Here is a 20041-nt window from a genome sequence, read left to right on the forward strand (position 1 = left end):
TAGATGCCTGGAGTAACATGAACAATATGCCTGTAAGGAAAAACAGGGGAAACAGAGAGGCAAAAATATATTTAGGTCGCTACTCTGTGGCAAGGAGTAAGAAGTCAACTTAGTCACACTCTAACCGTCATACAATTCGGAATCGCAGTGCATTGACTAGTGTTGATTGGTGTTGGTTGACGCATACAGAATGGTCATAGTGATATTGAGCGACTGTCCTACTGTGAATAAAGAAATCGTCGCTTGGCTGTGCATATTTTGTGAGAGGCTGCCATTTCTGTGATTGTGAAGAAGTGGCACCGTGTGCATATATCCGCTATCTTGGATTTGGGTTTGGTGAAAATTTGTGTTTCAATTGTTGTTATAATGGCGAAGTGCAGAACTAATCGGAACTACAAGTGGACGTGACCCATCTGGTGTTTAAGGTATAACGTGCTCGCGTACCCCAAGGGCTGGAAGAATTCGAGTTCCGCGTGGAGTGGCTTCAGCCACTCAGACCGTTGGGTGGATGCCTTCAGGTAACTATAAGGGAAATGGCAGTAGTTAATTAAGGGAGCCCGGGTGGACTCTAGGGGGCAAGCCGCCTCTGTGGTCGACACTTACCAATTCAGCGGATCGTAATTTAACGCTGGTCTGAAACAACTGGACGAGGCTCCCACACGGGGTTGCTTCGACTAAAAATCATTCCGCAACTATTTTATTTGTGAATTGGTAAGTGTCGACCACAGAGGCGGCTTGCCCCCCAGAGTCCACCCGGGCTCCCTTAATTAACTACTGCCATTTCCCTTATAGTTACCTGAAGGCATCCACCCAACGGTCTGAGTGGCTGAAGCCACTCCACGCTGAACTCGAATTCTTCCAGCCCTTGGGGTACGCGAGCACGTTATACCTTAAACACCAGATGGGTCACGTCCACTTGTAGTTCCGATTAGTTCTGCACTTCGCCATTATAACAACAATTGAAACACAAATTTTCACCAAACCCAAATCCAAGATAGCGGATATATGCACACGGTGCCACTTCTTCACAATCACAGAAATGGCAGCCTCTCACAAAATATGCACAGCGAAGCGACGATTTCTTTATTCACAGTAGGACAGTCACTCAATATCACTATGACCATTCTGTATGCGTCAACCAACACCAATCAACACTAGTCAATGCACTGCGATTCCGAATTGTATGACGGTTAGAGTGTGACTAAGTTGACTTCTTACTCCTTGCCACAGAGTAGCGACCTAAATATATTTTTGCCTCTCTGTTTCCCCTGTTTTTCCTTACAGGCATATTGTTCATGTTACTCCAGGCATCTATTAAGTCCTGATGATGATCCCATTATTTTGAGCGCGGGATCGAAACGCCGTCGACTTTGTTTTGTAGACATACAGTTGTTTTATGAATATTTATATATATATGTTCTACTCTAGGGAATACTGCCAATTTAAATCTTAAAGCAGTACCGGGCTCTGCTCAAACTTTCTTGTTACCTGACGTAAACTGTTCTCTCCTCTGCACCCTTTCTCACAACTTTTTTCTCTATCCCTTAGTACGGCACAGGCTCGTGCCTTACTTCAAACGCTAAATGTTTGTTGTTACATTGTAACCTATAATTGATTACCTGTCATATATTCTCTAATAAATTCTTTGCCCGGCTGGGTATAAGAAAAGTGTACATATTGTCCGATTGTGGTCTATATGTCATTGTTTTTGAAATAATGCTCTAGGCTTAGGACCTTTGTTTTTTTAAAATACTTGATACCCATGGTCCCAAGCCATTTAGTGGGTCCCCCTTGTTTGTTTATAAAGCTATTTACCGAGAGGTCAGACCTCGTGTTAAATAGCAAAAACTTAGAAAAATGCATTTAGATGCATTTTTCTAAGTTGCATGTTACACACACACACATGTCCTTTGGACATGTGTGTGCGCAACACCAATGTAGATTACGTTTCAGGGGTGCTACAGGGTGTCCTTTGGACACCCCTGCACCCTTGAATTCGCATCCTTATTTGCGATTAGCTAATTGCTAATCGCAAATAAGGAATAACTCCCCATTCATTCCTATGGGCCTGTAGGCCCATAGGAATGCATGGGGAGTTATTCCTTATTTGCGATTAGCAATTAGCTAATCGCAAATAAGGAACATGTAGGAATCACAATATTTTTTGCAATTCCTACATGAATCCCGTTTTGCAAGTCTTAATAGCGATTCCTTATGAATCGCTAATAGGGGCTCGCAAAACGGGAGAATGATGAATCTGGCAGTTAATCTCCATGTGCCTAACAAAAATCAAGGTGTCCTTGTATAACGCAACTGGTGCATCTGTAAAGCGCTCTGATACCTTCGGGTCAAGTTTGCGCAATATAAAACTCGGAAAAGAAAGTTCGAGAGAGAGAGAGAGATTGTCACTTTATGCCAAGACTTTGCCAACACACTGTCTGAGGTTATGAACGTAGGGACATCCTTGCGGGCTTGAGTGTACTCCCCTTGATTGTTTGGCTCCTTCTGGAACTTTCTGGAAGCGCCCTCGAATGGTACTTTACTGGGGAGAGAGTGAGCTGCTTTTCGAGCACCGCCAACCCGATGATACTGCCTGCTCCTGCTGACAGACCAGAATCTAGAAACACGCGCCAACCCTCGTCTACTTAGTCATTTAAATCGACTCTAATCTTGAACAGAATCTACCATAACATTCCTGCGGAAATTGGTGCTCTTCTGCCAAGCACGGACTTGTATGCTGAACGCGAAATGGTTTGTGGTGAGGGAGGGATTGAGAAATCACCAAGTAGTCCGTTCTCAAATGTTTAATACGGTGGGGGAGAAGAATATACATTTTTTGAATAACACATTTCCAAATGTAATTTTAAACTGCACTGAGATTTGAAAACTATGGTGGCTCTGCAACTTTTAAATTAAAAAGGCAGGGAGGTGAATGCACACTCCCAACTGTCATTACTTAAAGCGTTTAGAGTATTTTTAAACGCAAAGTGTTTTTTTTCTGGTTAAAGAAAGCAGGTTTAAAAAAAAAAAAAAAAAAAGATAAAGTCCAAATCGAGGTTCAAACCCCCAAACGGCTCAACTTTCAAGTTATCGAAAGGAAACATATGATTGCAGAAACTCTTTAAAATATATACATTCTACAGCAGCACAATTTCTGTATAGACTACCACCTTTCAGTGTTCTAGCCTTGCTCACAGTAGGGGCACTCTCTTCTTTTGCCACTCACTTAAGTTTTTTCTTTGTCATTTTAATAATTTCTCTTCGTCGTCCTATTAGGCATCTTTGCTTCCCACCCGCCTCCCCAAAACAGATGTGACTTAGCACCGTGCTTTCTGGCAGTATATATTAATCAATCATATACATGTATGTATGTATGTATGTATATATATATATACATATATATATATATATATATATATATATATATATATATATATATATATATATATATATATATATATATATATATATATATATATTAATTAGCTTCTACTCCTGTCTTGTTACCGTCGGGTCACTGAGTTAAGAAGGGCCATAAAAACAGAAAAATAATCGGCCCCTGCTGAAATTGATATGCAGGGTGCTTCACTACGCCTTGATGAAAAGTGCCGTTTGAAAGTGACGCCTGAAAAGGAGAATTTGATATGAATGTGCCATTTTACTATTGCTTTCAATGAAGCACAATAATGTGTTGTCTTTTATTTGCGCACCTGCATGGTTCTCGTGTTCCGCATGTCACGTGAGTAGCTCATTCACTCCTGACTTTGCTTTTCGTTCTGTTACTCGTAGTCCTGATTTCGTTAGATAAACAAGACTACAAGGCCCATAATTCTAATACAAACCTGGGCTAGTTGAGTACTCATTCATGTACCTAGGACACTTGCGTGCTCTGCAGCTGGCTTGTGCTGTATCTTCTGCTCAGTGTATAGCCGTGGGTTGTCTGTGGTTTTCTCCAAAGCCAGGCGTGGTTTGTGACCGGGGGTTACCCTCTCATTTATTAACATTGTCGGCCCTCCTTTTGGCTACCTGGGCCCTGCAGGTAAGGAATGAATTTGCTTGGTCACATTATCTGTTTTGCACGAGAGCACTTTTCCCAGAAAATCATACCCAAGGAAAACATGTTTTTCTTATTTTTTAGTACATTTCTCGACCCAGAGACTCGAAAAGCTATGGGAGAACAAGCAGTAGCTCTCGCCAGAGTTGTAAACTATTCTTCTGCTGGAACAGTGGAATTTCTCGTGGATTCGAAGAAGAACTTCTACTTTTTAGAAATGAACACGAGATTACAGGTAAAATTGTCGACTGTTAAAAGTAATCAAGTTGATTTTGCAGTTCTAGAAACCCTCATGAGTTAAGCGGGCTCAGCGCCAGTCAGCGCTTTACATCTGGCCCGAGGACCTGATTTGAGGTCGCAGCCAAACACAGTCGAAAGTTCACTCTGCATAGCTAGCCACTTTGCTTTGATATTTTTTCAAATTGACACCTAAACTTTTATTTTTCTTGACGTGCTACCGACATGCTGAGTCCCACTAGAAGAGAGATTAAGCTACACATTTGTTCCCAATAAAAACAATTCCATTTAGAAAAAAATGTTCACCGTTAATATGCTGGACGTTTGCTATGAATTCCGAAAATGCTAGTTCCCAGATTTAGGTTATTGTGTTTTCATCCTCAATATAATGACATGACACCATGACGTTTCTTTATGGAGGTTCTCTTCTGCTTATCTTGAATGATTTCATCCCTCTGTAACATGGGAGTAAAGGTGCAGTTGGTTTTTGGGTGTTATCTTGTATTTAAACTATTTTCTATTATGTAACCTTTGAAAGACCAAGAATATTACCTTACTGTGCAGTGTCTCAGCTTAGCTCGAGTCTAGCCATCCAAATTCCTTAAGTCCGTGTCCATTTTAGTAAGTGAATCTAAAAGTCTTCCCCTCTAACAATTTGTTAAATATGACATTTCAATTTATCTGCCATTCTGAGCAGGTCATGTGTTGCCTCCATTCCACCTCATGAGTGCTTAAGCCTGAGAATCGTAAAGAAAGCAACAGTTTATTTGAACATTTGGTCTGGTAGTTTACAATCGCAGTAAGCTGTGGTATTAATATTGTTGGATCCCGCCAGATCATGTTTGTGATGTTTGCAGATCTGCAAACTCTAATGTTTGCCAAATGTTGTTCATTAATGCTTCTAGTAGTACAATTAACTTACTTTTATTCATGGACTCATTTTGTGTGTTTTTAAGTTGGATGTTCTGCCTCCATTTAACCACTTTTGTGTTTGAGCTTCATATACAGACACATCTCTATAATATATGAAATCTCTAGAACAGTATTGAATGAAATGAAACTCTCAGTGTGTACTTTGGATCTGTAATTAGTCTCTAAATATTGCAGGACTTTGGTAAGTTACTTTGTACTGTCGGGGGGAGCAGAATTTTATTTTAAAGTGTAAATGTAGCGCAGTACCCCTCCCAGTCATCCTTTTCTTCACTGTATAGAGTAGCTGGCTATGCATTCACATTTATATTCAATTTCCTTTCACCTATCCTTTGCTTAGTTTGTACCACTGGCACCGTTTTTTTGAGACCGGGACTTATTTTTCATCTTCTGAAAAGTAGGAAGAGAGTGGCAAAGGAAGAGAAAGGGGTTGAAAAAGAGCATAGAACAGTGAGTTAACGGCCAGGAACTGGAGGACGGTGGAAGTAAGAGGCATGGACTGCAATCAAGAATAAACAGCCTTGGTATTCAGGAACCCCAGCATTTGTTTTTTCCCTTAAAAAAAGTAGGAATTGGTTTCTGCCTTCTGTTAATTGACATGTCAGTTCACTCGCTACAGCATTTAGTGGTGGAGTTGCATTCGAGACAGATAATTAAACACAAATTTTGTGATCCCTCAGTAAGTGCCTTGTATATAATGTTTCAGCCAGTGCAGCATTCTTTTTACTTCAAGATCTGGATCAAGGCCAAGCCCGCGTTTTCCACAACCATTTTTTTTCATAATTGTAGAATCTAATCCGACCTAAATCTCACCGGTGGATCCATTATGCAACTTCAAGGCCAAGATCTGGGCCACAGTATTACAAAGAGAGACCCAAAACAAAAACACAGTTTTTTAGGTCTCGCTATAGCCATTGCGTTAGCCATGCTTTGCGAGAGTATAGTAAGGGGCTCTCAAAAATGCTCCCAAAGTCTGCAGGCGGATCAGGCACAGTGCATGTGCGCCGGGCGCGCGCACCATTTGTCCGCCTGCAGCATTTGGGAGGACGTTTGTGGCCGCTTTGATGTTCCCAGCCACTTCACGCGCACGCTCCGCCTCTGCTGCAATATGGACACACATTCAGATTACCAAGCTTCAGCACACACCCTCACTCCATCCCCCTTATGCTCTGACTTCCAGACACACCCACAGCCACAACCATGTACTTCACAGCTCTTTATAACAGAATTGACTTTGTAACTTTTTTTTTTACTCATTGTTAAAACACCTACATCTCCACTCGATATATGCTCCCTTGCCGATGTCCCTCTCACCCTTCCTTTGATCTCAGCTTTTCTTTTAACTTTCGGCGCGAGTTCTCACAGGCTCCTCTCTGCCCCCTGCCGCATCGCTTGTTGTTTGTGTCACCAGCATCCTTTTCACGTTCTGGTGGACTGCACTCATTTTGAGGGGGGTGTGGCGTGTACCTCTTTACTGAAGAATGCCTCCTGTTCCTCCGCCTGCAGCATGTTGTTTGCACCTCACTATCCTGTAGGTAATGTTTCCCCCTTTTCTCTTACATGTGTCCTAGCCCACTCTCCATACTATAGCCCAAGCCATCGTTGCTGCTTATTTATCTTATGCAACTAACAACCATTGACAAAGGCAATAGACCCGACTTATTGTCAGTATGCTGCTACTCGTTGTATCATATATCTGGATGCAATGACAGAAACAGCCAAAATACAAGTGGGGCAGCACACTAAGCTAAGCACTATTATTTTTTTGCACGTTATTTAAGCCACTCCCTTTATTACATTACCCCTGCTGCTGGCGTTATCCTTTCAATCCACTTTTTGCTGCTGTACTGTCCCTCACATTTTAGCAAATGAAGGTGTTATGTGGGGCTGTTAAGGCGGGACGATGGTAGGTGGTATTGCAAGTTATTTCACCCTTCACCCCCTCTCAACCCATTGTAACCTCCTTCAGTGCTGTGCACCCCTTCACATAGCTGACCATCGCTGCGCGCTCTCTTCAGAGAGGCCAGGTATTGGATGGGCGTGTCTCCTGTTAAGGGGCGTCATTCATTCCAGTTAGCTTACACAAGGTCACATTCATTTTTATTGTCCCAGGAATATTAGCTTATTCGTCCAGAACTATAGGATGTCGAGCGACTCCGTGACTCGAACCCGATTCCCAGTTCTAAAGTCAGCAGGTCTGGCCATTACACCGCATCCTGGGGTAAGGGGAGAGGGGCAGGCAATGCCACATGGAGGCTCAGCTCGTCATGGGCTCGAGGTGCCAACATGACCTCGAGCTGATCCACAGCCAGGCATTTCTCCCCCTCCCGCCCCTTCCAGTATTCAGGGAGCTGAGCCAAGCCTGCCAGGACCTCTCTACTGGCCTCTGCTATGCTGATGTGGATGGCATTAAACGAGTGTACTGTAAGGTGATGCCACAAGTCCTCACTTTCTCCCTGATGGCTCTGCGCACAAGGCGTCTCTTCTCCTTCTCTGTATATCTATCTCCTGTAGCGCCTCGCTCGGCACACAGCTGCTTTCTCCTTGCGCTGCATGCTTCTAGCTCACTAAAGGCTCACGATGAGTTCAAGCGCAGTGGAAGACCTTTTACAATAGTTGACTAGTTATCTTTCATTTGTTTATTGGTGCATTTGGATGTTAAACAGGTACTGCTAATAAGGTGAAATCTTTGCCCAGATGGTGTTACAGTGAGTAAAAAAGACAAGAGAGTTAAGTAATATAACAAAATATGTTGCATTATGCTGCATAATTTTCCTTTTCTTGCCATATAATTTAGCGGCATACTTTGGTCCATCACTGCCACATAATCCCAGTGGTCCTAGATATAATGTTCTAGTTAGACCACTATTTCAATGTCAGGAGAGTTTAAAAGCTCATAAATAGACATGTGCATACTTTTGTAACCCTCTAGCGTAGGGGCGGCATGTCGGGGTCTCGCACATGACCTATTTCACTTCTATTTTCTCACGTTTCAATAGATTTTGTAAATTCAGTTGGGTAATTTAGGTGGCTCCTGGACATGTCACAGTAGCATCTTTTGGCGTCTCAGGTATAATCACCCTTGGATCTCAAGAGGCTAACTCTCGGGTCTCACCGGAGGGTCACTTTATTATCTCACGTGAAGGTCATTTGAGGATATAATGTGAGGGTCACTTTAAGAGCTAACATAAGGGTTATTTTATTAAATGCTTTAGATTTCACAGGAATGTCTCCATCAACCGGCCTATTAATCAATGTACTGGTACACTGCTTCTTCCCAGTGGCAATAGATGCAAAGCGAAAGTGTGCCTGGGATTTATTGAGGCTTAACAGCAGTGCAAGGTTTAACTCGGACCGACCATCAAGGGGGAGCAGGGAGTCTGGAAACACATGCTTCAGAATATGAGCATAAAATGTGTGCTCCTCAGAGCTGACAACATTACGCTTATCTGCCCCCTCACCCGCCCCACACACACACACACACACACACAAACACACACACACAACCACACACACACAACCACACACACACAGCCACACACACAGCCACACACACACACGACACACGACACACACACACGACACACACACACAACCACACACACACACAACCACACACACACACAACCACACACACACACAACCACACACACACAACCACACACACACACAACCACACACACAACCACACACACAGCCACACACACAGCCACACACAACCACACACACACACAACCACACACACATCACCACACACATAACCACACACATAACCACAAACATAACCACAAACACAACACACACAACTTACACACAACCACACACACACAACCACACACACACAACCACACATACAACCACACATACAACCACACACAGAACCAACCGTCAGTGCACACTTTCACCAAGCACAGACCCCATCAGTCATCAGTGCACGCTTTCACCGGGCACAAACACCACCAGCCGTTAGTGCACGCTTTCACCGGACACAAACGCAACCAACCGCTAGTGCATGCTCCCACCAGGCACACACCACCAGATGTCAGTGCGCGTTTTCACCAGGCACACACACACCACCAGCCATCAGTGCATGCTTTCACCAGGCACACACACACCACCAGCCGTCAGTGCATGCTTTCACCAGGCGCACACACACACACCACCAGCCATCAGTGCACGCTTTCACCAGGCACACACACACACCACCAGCCGTCAGTGCACGCATTCATCAGACACACACCGCCAGCCGTCAGTGACAGTTTTCACCAAGCACACACACCACCAGCCGTCAGTGCACGCATTCATCAGACACACACCACCAGCCGTCAGTGCACGCTACCACCAGGCACACACACCACCAGCCGGCAGTTCACACTTCCACCAGGCACACACACTACCAGCCATCAGTGCACAACTTCTACAGACACACACACCACCAGCCATCAGTGCACACATCAATTGTTAACGCATCCACAATTAACTATTGTCAAAATAGCAGTATGACGCACTTTACTTTTAAACATATTAATTTAAAGCACAGCATGCCACCATTGCTACAAAAATAAATAAAATAAATTTTGGCCTACAATTTATAGACTTTTGTTGCAATTGGTGTTGCAATATTTAGCAATGCCAATAGCTCAAACTTAATTAATGCGAGACCTATTGCATTGTAAATGCTTGTCGTTTGTCTGTGTCGTTGCCCCAGATGGAAATCTCCCCAGTTTCATTCTGTGGCTATCTGAATATATGGGGCTGTTCTGTACCTATATTTGTCAATTGAGGCATGCAGTTGAACATCTTTACATCTATGTTTTTCCCTTGTGGCTTTTCTCTACTAGCCAGGAAATCTATTAGTAGTCAGAAAGAAGTGTAGCTGCTCCATGGACTTGATCTTTATTTACAATACCCACTTAGCTTCCATTAACTGCCTCAGGCGCCCATATGCTATTTTACTTCCCCATTTGCTTATCCACTTTGATCCCTCGAGTGCGTAAGTGAGCTTTTCCAACTCTGTCATGGGAATCCAGTGTGTTGTCTTTCTCCCAAACAACTTAGATAGCTCAGGTACCAGTCATGGTGCCTGAAGGATTTTCATTCCCCCAATGTTGAAACAGTGCTTCCTGTAAGGTAGACGGTTTCGACTAGTTTCTGGCAAGCTGTTTTATCTAACCAAACATACTAAGCCACTGTTCCAAGAATGGTCAGCAGTGCTACTTCCTTTGTTTTAACTGTTTAAAGGCTTATAACCATAGTTAAACTGGTGCTGAGGGTGCTACTAACAAAACACATTCAGAATTCCTGTTCGCTTCCAGTATTAACTCCCTATGCAGGATTCATCTTCCTTTCAGTAGAGACTGGAGTCACCATCTCACAAACATCAAATAATAAATTAGGGGGTAGTCGAACAGAAAGTAAAATGTTTAGAGCCTTGAAAAACCTCTACTCTTCACTCCAGTAGAAAACACATAACCTGACTATGTTAAAACGATTCAGAATAAAGGCGATCACTTTTTGCATTTTTCAGAGTCAGATGTTTAGGAATTTCAGAGCTGACAGCAGTGTTGATAATGGCCAAAAAAGTGAGCCAAAAGAGGTTGGAGGAAACTCTCTGCGTACTCTAGTCAGAAGTAAAAAATATTGGTTAGTAAAAGACACCATCGAGAGACTGATTCCATGGTGCTGATTTCTCACGGAAGAAGTATCTTGTGTGGATGAAGATGGCTGGCACAAAGAAACTTGTTGGGATTGAACTGTCCCTTGTGTGATATATGGATATGTTGCCCTGCCCCGAGTGACCTGACTGCATTTGTAACCAGTATCCCACCTCTTTTGTTAGCCCAGCTATCACACTAATCTAGCGTGTGTGCTGTGGCCATGACCTCCCCATGGTAACGCCTAGGTCCAGAACCTGTTTTGTGACCTGGAAGCTAGCACCAGGCATGCACTGCTTTATAACATAGCACTACTGTCCATGTCCTGGGTGGTTAACATAAAGCTGCAGTGCACACATTTTTGAAGATTAGTAGTCCAGATGTGACCTTTATCTATTCTAGGAAGGGGTGCTACCTCCTGGTCACAATCATGCTAAAGTTCCTCTTCAGTGTAACACCTAGAGACCCTTCTGCTGACATTCCGTGTGCATGTGGAGTGTATGCAGGCATTGTGTATGTGTGGGCCATACGTGACGGTGAGACTGTGTGCAATGAGTATGGTTGTTGGGACCAGTGGGATTCACTTACAGTTGCCCCTGATTTAGCATGGCACAAGGAAGGTGAAGGGTGGATGCAGCTTCTCCGTGAAGGCTGATGACTGCCGGATGCAGAGTCTTCACACTTCAATTTGCCCATGGTTTGGATTCTCCTGCTTGGAGCCAGCATCATCACTACCAAGATCTACCTTGCTTAGTTCCAGTTCTAAGCTGCTTCCTTGACCAAGGAAGGAAGTGCTTGCTGAGTACAAAAAGTGCTACTGCGAGACTAGGGCTGGTGTCTGCAAGACAGCCAGTCTCCCAGAGGTGAGGGGGCATCACCTGAAATCTGCGTAAGATAGTGGAGAAGCAGATGGTCTATCTTGCTCTTAGATGCATTCAAGTCAGTTCAGAGAGTGAAAATATGTGCCTGGCCCTGCAGGAGGACATACTATCCAAGAGGAGAAGCCCAGCCATGTTCCTCATGGGAACACACAGAAGAGGCTGGCTACCATCGGGAGTGAAACCCATGCAGACCAACACGAGAGCAGTCATCCATCCCTGTGCATAGTTCATGTGGTGAACTGCACGAAGAAGCTTGCAACTCAAGTCAGCCATCTGCTGTTCAGCATTATCTGCAGTGTATCCAGAGGGACAAGTGCTGCCGATGCTCACTGTGCGGCGTGCTGAAGAGGCTGGCCACCATTGATGTAATGACGAGTCCACCTACTTGGGCGGGAGGCCACAGTTGTCCAAGATACACCACTTGACAACCAGGTCAGCCTCTGTGTGCACCTGAGTGATGCCACTGAAGAGTGAGGCTGTATTGTGCAGTCCTGTGCCACTTCCGAGTACGCCGCAGGCATAAAAAGGACAAGCGTACTGACTGGAGCTTCTATAGCTGCGTACTCGGCAAACAGGCAATACAGGCCTGAAAGAAAGAGACTGAAACTGTACCTTTAACTGTAAAGACAGCCTGCATTAGAGACATAGTGATAAGGGAAATCTTTAAGCTTAAGATCACACAAACTGATTCACAAATTAAGACTGCATCATGATCACTTAGTGAATTCACATCTGTGCTGTTGTTACCTAGCCGTACTATTCTCTTAAGATGTTCCAGATCTAAAACTACAGTACACTACCTTGCTCCAGGAATATAAAAGAGCCATTCTTCACGCAAAATCTGAATATTTTTCCTCTAAGATCCTTTTGGCTGAAAATAAACCAAAGGAAATTTTTACCATAGTCCATGAATTAGCCTCCTCTGACAGTCTCACCCCTAAACCAGTCCCCTCACAATCCTTGTGTAATTCCCTCAATGATTACTTCATTGAGAAAATCGCAACTATCAAGGCTAACATCCCACTCCCATCCCCTTCCTTTCGAAAATCCCCTATCCCCGCCCAACCCTTCCTGTTTAGTTCAATTTCCTCTGGTCTCTAAGGAAGCTTTTCTTATCTTGCTGACAAAGGTTAAATCTGGCTCTCCTGCGGACACCTGCGCGGCTTACATACTGAAAGATCTTCTCTGCCTGCCCACAGCCCCCTTTAACTTTTCCTAATAACTCCCTCATGCAGGGAATTGTTCCTGACTCACACAAATCAGCCAAAATAATCCCTATCCTCAAGAAGCCAGGTACTGATCCCTCCTCCCCTTCTAATTACCATCCTATCTCCCTTCTTCCACTCCTGGGAAAAATTTTAGAATGTCATGTCACCAAAGCCTTCAGTAACTTCATCGAGGAAAGCCGCTATTTAGCGCCTCACCAGGCTGGCTTCCGTCCGTTTCACTCCATCGAGTCTGTCGTCCTTTCTGTTTTGGACGAGCTCAGAGGGGGTGCGGAGGTCAACTCCCCCCAGGCGCTGGTTCTTCTTGATTTGTCCGCTGCCTTTGACATGGTCGACCATTCCATTTTTCTCGACCGTGTCAGAGGCGCCGGCATTAGGGGACCCGCCCTGGCGTGACTCACCTCCTTCTTAGGAAATCGCACTCAGGCCGTTCAGTTAGCAGACTTTTCGGCCTCCATACGTGCTGTTCATTGTGGGGTACCACAGGGCTCTTCCCTTTCTCCCCTTCTGTTTAACCTCTACATCCGTCCTTTGATACTGGCCCTGCAACAGATGGATGTCTCGGTATTCAACTACGCCGATGATCTCCAGCTGATTTTCAACCTCTCTCCACTGCCCGCTTCTATACTCCACTTTCAAACTACTATGACTTTCATCAGCGACTGGATGAACTGCAATCATCTCAAGCTAAATCCCGACAAGACCGAATTGGTTCTTACGGGTGGCAGTCCCAGTCCCTGGTCCCACAGCTTTTGGCCCCCTCTCTTGGCTCCCCTCCTCTACCCTCCTTCTCTGTAAAAACCCTGGGTATCAAAGTCAACTCTGACCTCACTTTGCGCTCGCAGATCAGCTCTGTGGTCTCAGCAAGCTTCCTGGCACCATTCGTAAGATTTCCCGCTTTTTTTCTTTTGCAGCCCTTAAATTGATTCTCATGGCCATGGTCATTTCTCACCTTGACTATGGCAATGTTCTGTACACAGGCACCCCTGCTTACGATCTTCGTCGCCCTCAGCTTATTCAAAATCAGTCAGCCCGACTGATTTACAAACTCCTCAAATTTCATCACTCTTTCCCTTTGCTAAAAGCTTTACACTGGCTTCCTATTGCTAAGCGCTCACAATTCAAGATGGGCTGTATGACTTTCCAGGCCCTGGCTGGCACTGCACCAGCCTTTATTAACTCTAAAATCACATCATATGCCCCCAAAAGAGATCTGCGCTCCTCATCCCAAATCTTGCTGTGTGTTCCCCGCTTCAGGAAGAAGAAAACGGGAGGACTAAAGTTCTCTATCCTGGCACCGTCCTTCTGGAATGCCCTCCCCTTCACCATCAGGTCCATTCCAGCTTACCCTGATTTCCGCAAGGCCCTCAAGACTTTCTTGTTCACTCAAGCTTTTCCACGCTAGTCCACCCTCTTTGTCTGCCCGGGCCACCGGTCCTCAGCGCCAAGAAACCGCACGGTGATCGAGCGCTTTATAAATCCCTTAACTTCAACTTCAATGAACGCCTTAGGACGGTCCAATGGAGCTTGGAGGACATGTCATAGCCTACTGTAGGAAGGAAGTGTGCATACTTCACAGCACAGTGTCCCTAAAGTAAGCATTGCATGTCTGAAAGGGATGGAAAAGAAATGCAGAGTCTTTGTATGAGAGACATGGGACTATCAAATGCGCCAGCGGGTCTTAACCTGTGTCTGCGGACTGAGGGTTTACAGCACCTGTTCAGGGATCTGCCAACCCATTTGGCCCCTAATTATTATTTTCTGTCAATCATAAGTATTTTGAGCTTAATAATTGTAATAAAGACGGTTTCGCCCACAAGGGTAACCGTTTCATCAACAAACGGTAATACTTAGGCCATTGTACGGTGGGCGCTGGGCTGGCCTGCCCATCCTTGAAGTCAAGTCAAGTCATACTTTATTCGATTAGTTAAAATCATAAAAGCAATTCCATCACATTTTTTAAAAAGACAATTCATATATTAAAAACATTTTATACATTAAAAACAAATCATTGTCATCTATTTACATAAAGTGCAGATAGAAACATCCCCTCATATGGAAGACTACAATTAAGATCATGTCTTGGGCACGTGTAGCAGCAATTTGTTGGACTTAATATGCATAGCAGCAACCAAGAAACTTGCGACCCCAAAGATTACCCTGGTACTACTCAAAAGCTGTAAATAGAGGAGTGCAGGCCGGACTTGTGTAAAGCCTGCTTCTCTCAGAATAGGGACAAGGAACTGTTTCCTACTATCCTCAAAATGACCACAAAACATAATAAAGTGCATGAGTGACTGTTCCGAGAAGTTATCACAGCTACAGGGGATAGATTGATCTGTTTTCCCCCATACCGGGTAGTTCCCCAAGGAATATTGTATGATATTAAGTCTGAATCTTACAAGAAGATTGCGATGGAACTGTCGGGTAACGATGTTCAGGTAGGGTTCTATTAAGGGAGTAGTCAGAAGCATGTAATTAGCTCTGACGCCTGGTTTTAGGACCTCCACTGCCTCCCGTTCCGGCTCTGCTTGACCCAGAAAATGTTTCTTGATCCATAGAACGTCCCTCTTCTGTATCAAATTGGGAAAAGAGTATAGATCAGGCCTACCCAGTTTGCGGAAAGTATCCTTGATATAAACTAACCAAGGGATTTTATGTACTTTGTCCAGTACCATGCAGTCTTTAAGAATAGAATTATTTAAAGTAATTTCAGTGTTGAGCCAGGTCTTTGCCCAGCAAATCAGTGGCACCAGTTGTAGCTGATCGCTGATAAAACCAAGGCCCAGCTCAGAATGCACTGAGAGTACTGGGGTCGATTGAGGGACCGCTAACAGGGCTCTGAGGAATTTATTTTCTACTACCTGGAGTTTACCTTGTGGTAAAAATCCCCACAGGGAAGCGCCATACCTTGCTATTGAGAGGCATTTTGACTTATAAACTGTCATCCTTGAAGTAATTTGTATAGGAATTGCATTTGAAGAGGTGTCGCACTGTTTTTGAACCAACCTATTTTACTGGTTTTTGAACAATCAATAAAAATACGTGTCACAAAAGTCTATTGTATTGCCTCCTAAATATATTAAATATATGTATGAATCAGTGCTTAATTTAAGTCGGTGGTTTCCGGTGCTCGGCACCGGCACTTACTCGGCAACACCCGCGCTTGTAGCACGTACTCGACCCAAAGGCATTAGAGCTCTTTTCAGGAGCACCAGAAAAGGACACGTTACTGTTTTGTAGGCACAGGGAGATTAAGTGACTCGAACCTGGTGCCCCATCCCCAAAGTCTGCAGCTCTGGTCGTTACGCCACGTCCTCTCCCAACTTGTAGGGTTTCATGTTGTTATGTTATAGGTGGCACTAATAGGAGCAATAGGGGGTGTAAGTTGCCTCCTGACTAGAGCCCCGGCACTTATTTTTTCACAAACTAACCACTGGTATGAATACAATTAATGGTGTTTAAAAACAATATTATTAATATTATAAAAAAAAGTTTTTAGTCTGAAGTTAATTGCTTTGTGCAGAAATTAGCATATGAATGCACAGTCAAATTTAAATACTCTCCAGACTGAATTAGCTATCAGCTTCTGACCAAAAGCAATTTTAAATTTCTTATGATTTTCTAGTAAATCATATTCATCTGAACACTTAGCCACTGCTCTTAACTGACAGTGATCTATGCTTATATAGACAGGCAGGCTGCCCAAAAGGTCCTTCCAAAATGCATGTTCTCCCACCCACTGTTTTTCATGAGAAGACACTTACAAACTCTTTTATTGGAAAGTGCCTGCACTTTTCAGCAGAGCTGAAGTAATTCCACAGGCACTTTCCAGTGTGCATCATGTACACGCCCATAATGAGCATGTGGGGCCAGATCATATAAGGAAGGGCGTACTGATCTGGTCTGCATCGTAGCCAACCTTTAAAGTGGGTGTGCAAGGTTTATACCTGGTCGGTGTGCCCTGTTACCGACAGTGCTCTGTCCCCAGGGCACTCACTCCTGCCCTAGAGGCAGAGAATGATTGAATTGCGGCTGGCTCTGTCAAGCTGCTGATCCATCTTTCACAGTGAAGGTGGTACCCGACGTGCTTTTGAAGGGGGGCAAAGACCACCTGTAGCTGGGTGCAGTGACTGACCGCACCCACCTGCAGGAGAGGTTTCTGGGGTGCGTGTATGGAACCCCCTTTCACTCCTTTGCAGGGGTTGCTCTTTGGTGGCTTAGTGGCTGTGCATCACCTCTTTGTGTCAAAATCATTCCTTCCCTTGACAGCCTCTGTGCTCACATCTATAGTACAAAGAAAAACCAAAGGTGGTGATGGACGGAGCGTTGACAATACAAACACTCACCCCCAGTCAACTGACCTGGGTTTAATCCATCACCGTTCTTTAGCTCACTCCGCCACCCCAGTTCAGACATGGCCATATGCAAATCAGTCTGACCCTGTGCTTAATGGGAACAGTCCAGCCTGAACTGCCAAGCCATGTCTTCCCTGGACCAGAATCAAGCTTCCCAGGACCGGTTTCTGGCATTACAGCCGCCTTCAACCGGGCTTGCTTGACTCCAGTGGCAAAGTGAGCAAGGGACTCACGTCTGAGCATACCCTGCCAACTTAGGGCCAACAAAGAAAAACCAAAGGTGGTGATGGACGGAGCGCTGACAATACAAACACTCACCCCCAGTCAACTGATCTGGGTTTAATCCATCACCGTTCTTTAGCTCACTCCGCCACCCCAGTTCAGACATGGCCATATGCAAAACAGTCTGACCCTGTGCCTCATGGGAACAGTCCAGCCTGAACTGCCAAGCCATGTCTTCCCTGGACCAGAATCAAGCTTCCCAGGACCGGTTTCTGGCATTACAGCCGTCTTCAGCCGGGCTTGCTTGACTCCAATGGCATATAGCCAGTGTCTAACCCAGGGTGGTGTGGAGTGCAAAAAAACGATGGATTTAGGCCCAGATCTTTGTACTGGGGTGAATGTATGACATTGTTCTACATTCTGTCCATCAACTGTGTTTTTTGCAGTTTTCACCCCGAGTGGGCTGGGTATGCTCAGACGTGAGTCCCAGGCTCTCCACACCACTGGAGTCAAGTTATCCAGGGTGATGAAGGCTGATAGCCAGAAACCGGTCCTTGGATGCTTGATTCCGGTCTGGGAAAGACATGGCTTGGTAGTTCGGACTGGACTGTTCCCATGAGGCACAGGGTCAGAGCTGATTTGCATATAGCCAGTGTCTAACCCAGGGTGGTGTGGAGTGCAAAAAAACGATGGATTCAGGCCCAGATCTTTGTACTGGGGTGAATGTATGACATTGTTCTACATTCTGTCCATCAACTGTGTTTTTCGCACATCTATAGTACGGCACTTTTCCCTTATCAGCACTGGCCTGCGCCCCTATGCAAATGAGGGAACACCATCATGAGATCACACCCATGCTGGATTTGAGCCAGCACGATCTTACAGAAGGGGGCACGTGACGGCACGCAAGCTTCTCCGGCCCTTTCCGTAATATCAAACTGCCCTGGTGGTGCAGAAAGCAAGCACACATGCCTGTTGCTCCCATATGGCACTTTATGCATCTGCCAAGTTTTCAAGGTCTGTGCATGATTAGTCATACCAGTCCCATTTTTGTAGACGTGTAGTCTTATTTAGCCAAATATAAAACTAGATTACAAGTCCCAGAATGCTTAGGGGGGGAAAGGGGGACCAGCCTAACTAGTGACACGTGGACCTGGAAAACTTTCCGGCTGTGTTTATGTAAATACACTCCCTGGTCTAGTGGTCTTCCAGCTTGTATGTAGCCAGTCTTTATCGACTTTTGACCCAAGGACACGGCATGCGCTCTAGCTGTGTCCATACCTAGCTCGATTGCAGCCCTGTGTGTTTTAGAGATCCGTGTCAGTCCGGTCACTACTTCTGGCCCACCTCTCCTCTTGAGAGCTCTGATTTCACGTGATTTACCTATTGATTTGCGATGCAACCTGGGTCTTGTACCGTTGTGCAGTCGCTCTCATATTTAAAGATGCATTTGCAGAGTAAAGTAGATGTGCTGATTTCATACAGTGTATACTCGTTTATTATTTGTGTACTAGTGTTTCAGATACAAATCGTAGAAAGTCCGAAGGTGGAGACTGAGAGCCGCATGTGTTCTTGATAAAGTGGCCATGTGTTGATGGCAGTTGGTGTATCAAACAACAAGTGCTGGCGGCAGGGGAATTTATCTAATATGTAATACCATGATGAGCTTAGGAAAGCCAGGGGGGTCAGATCGGGGTGGAGCAAAGCCAAATTTAGCAGCTTTGTCGACGCTTGTTAGGTCTACTCACTAACACCCTTGAGTGTAGGAGAAACACAACACGAAGCCTGCACTGCTGGTTTTAGTTTGGTCGAGTACTCTGGTTTCTGGGCAGCGGTATCCTTGGCCCCAAAACACCTGTTTTCTCAGATCCGTGCAGGTTCAGAGACCAACTGCAATGCGCTGTAGTCCATTGGATTGTAACCATTATACAAAACTCAGTCGGCCTTGTTGCAGTGAAAGATTGTTGACATCAGCGTAGCAGGCGCGCTCCTTAAACGACCAGAACCACATTGTACCAAAGTTGTATTTATTAAATTGATTTGCCCTCGGAGGGAGATATTGCGACCTACCTAAGGAGTCAGTGGCAGATAAACCAATAACTGAATTATCAACTCGATCCCCCCCCCCATTCTAATGTACGTGTAGGTAGTTTGCTGTGTTTTCAGTTATTTGTAAATAACTCGAGCCTTACACGAATAGGAAAAAGTCAGGCACCATTCGCGTGACTGCTTTTATACGAGGATTTTAATGTCTCCAGCTGGTTTGTATCATTACAGCGGCTGCAACCAACCGAGGTTATCAAACAGTCCTAGGCCAAGTGCCCGGCTTTTGTAAGCTTCCAAAATGTTGCAAAATCAGACAAAACGAATCATTTCTGAAGCACTCCAAAGACCAATTGAGTATTCTGTTTCTTACAGCTTCTAAGCCAAGTGCCTTGCTGTAGTGTTGGCTGTTTCCCACCTGTATGCCATTATCTAA

At 44.8% G+C, this 20041-nt stretch overlaps 1 protein-coding gene across 1 annotated transcript in view; it reads left to right on the forward strand.

Annotated features, from left to right (window-relative positions):
• PCCA (propionyl-CoA carboxylase subunit alpha) overlaps window positions 1-20041 on the forward strand; it is a 2354189-nt gene that overhangs the window by 849514 nt on the left and 1484634 nt on the right. The window contains exon 12 of the mRNA XM_078657621.1: window positions 4139-4289. Coding sequence (XP_078513747.1) covers window positions 4139-4289 — 151 coding nt within the window. The remainder of the gene's footprint in view (window positions 1-4138; window positions 4290-20041) is intronic.

Source organism: Lissotriton helveticus, chromosome 8, assembly GCF_964261635.1.
Source record: "Lissotriton helveticus chromosome 8, aLisHel1.1, whole genome shotgun sequence".
In the NCBI taxonomy this organism is placed as follows: domain Eukaryota; kingdom Metazoa; phylum Chordata; class Amphibia; order Caudata; family Salamandridae; genus Lissotriton; species Lissotriton helveticus.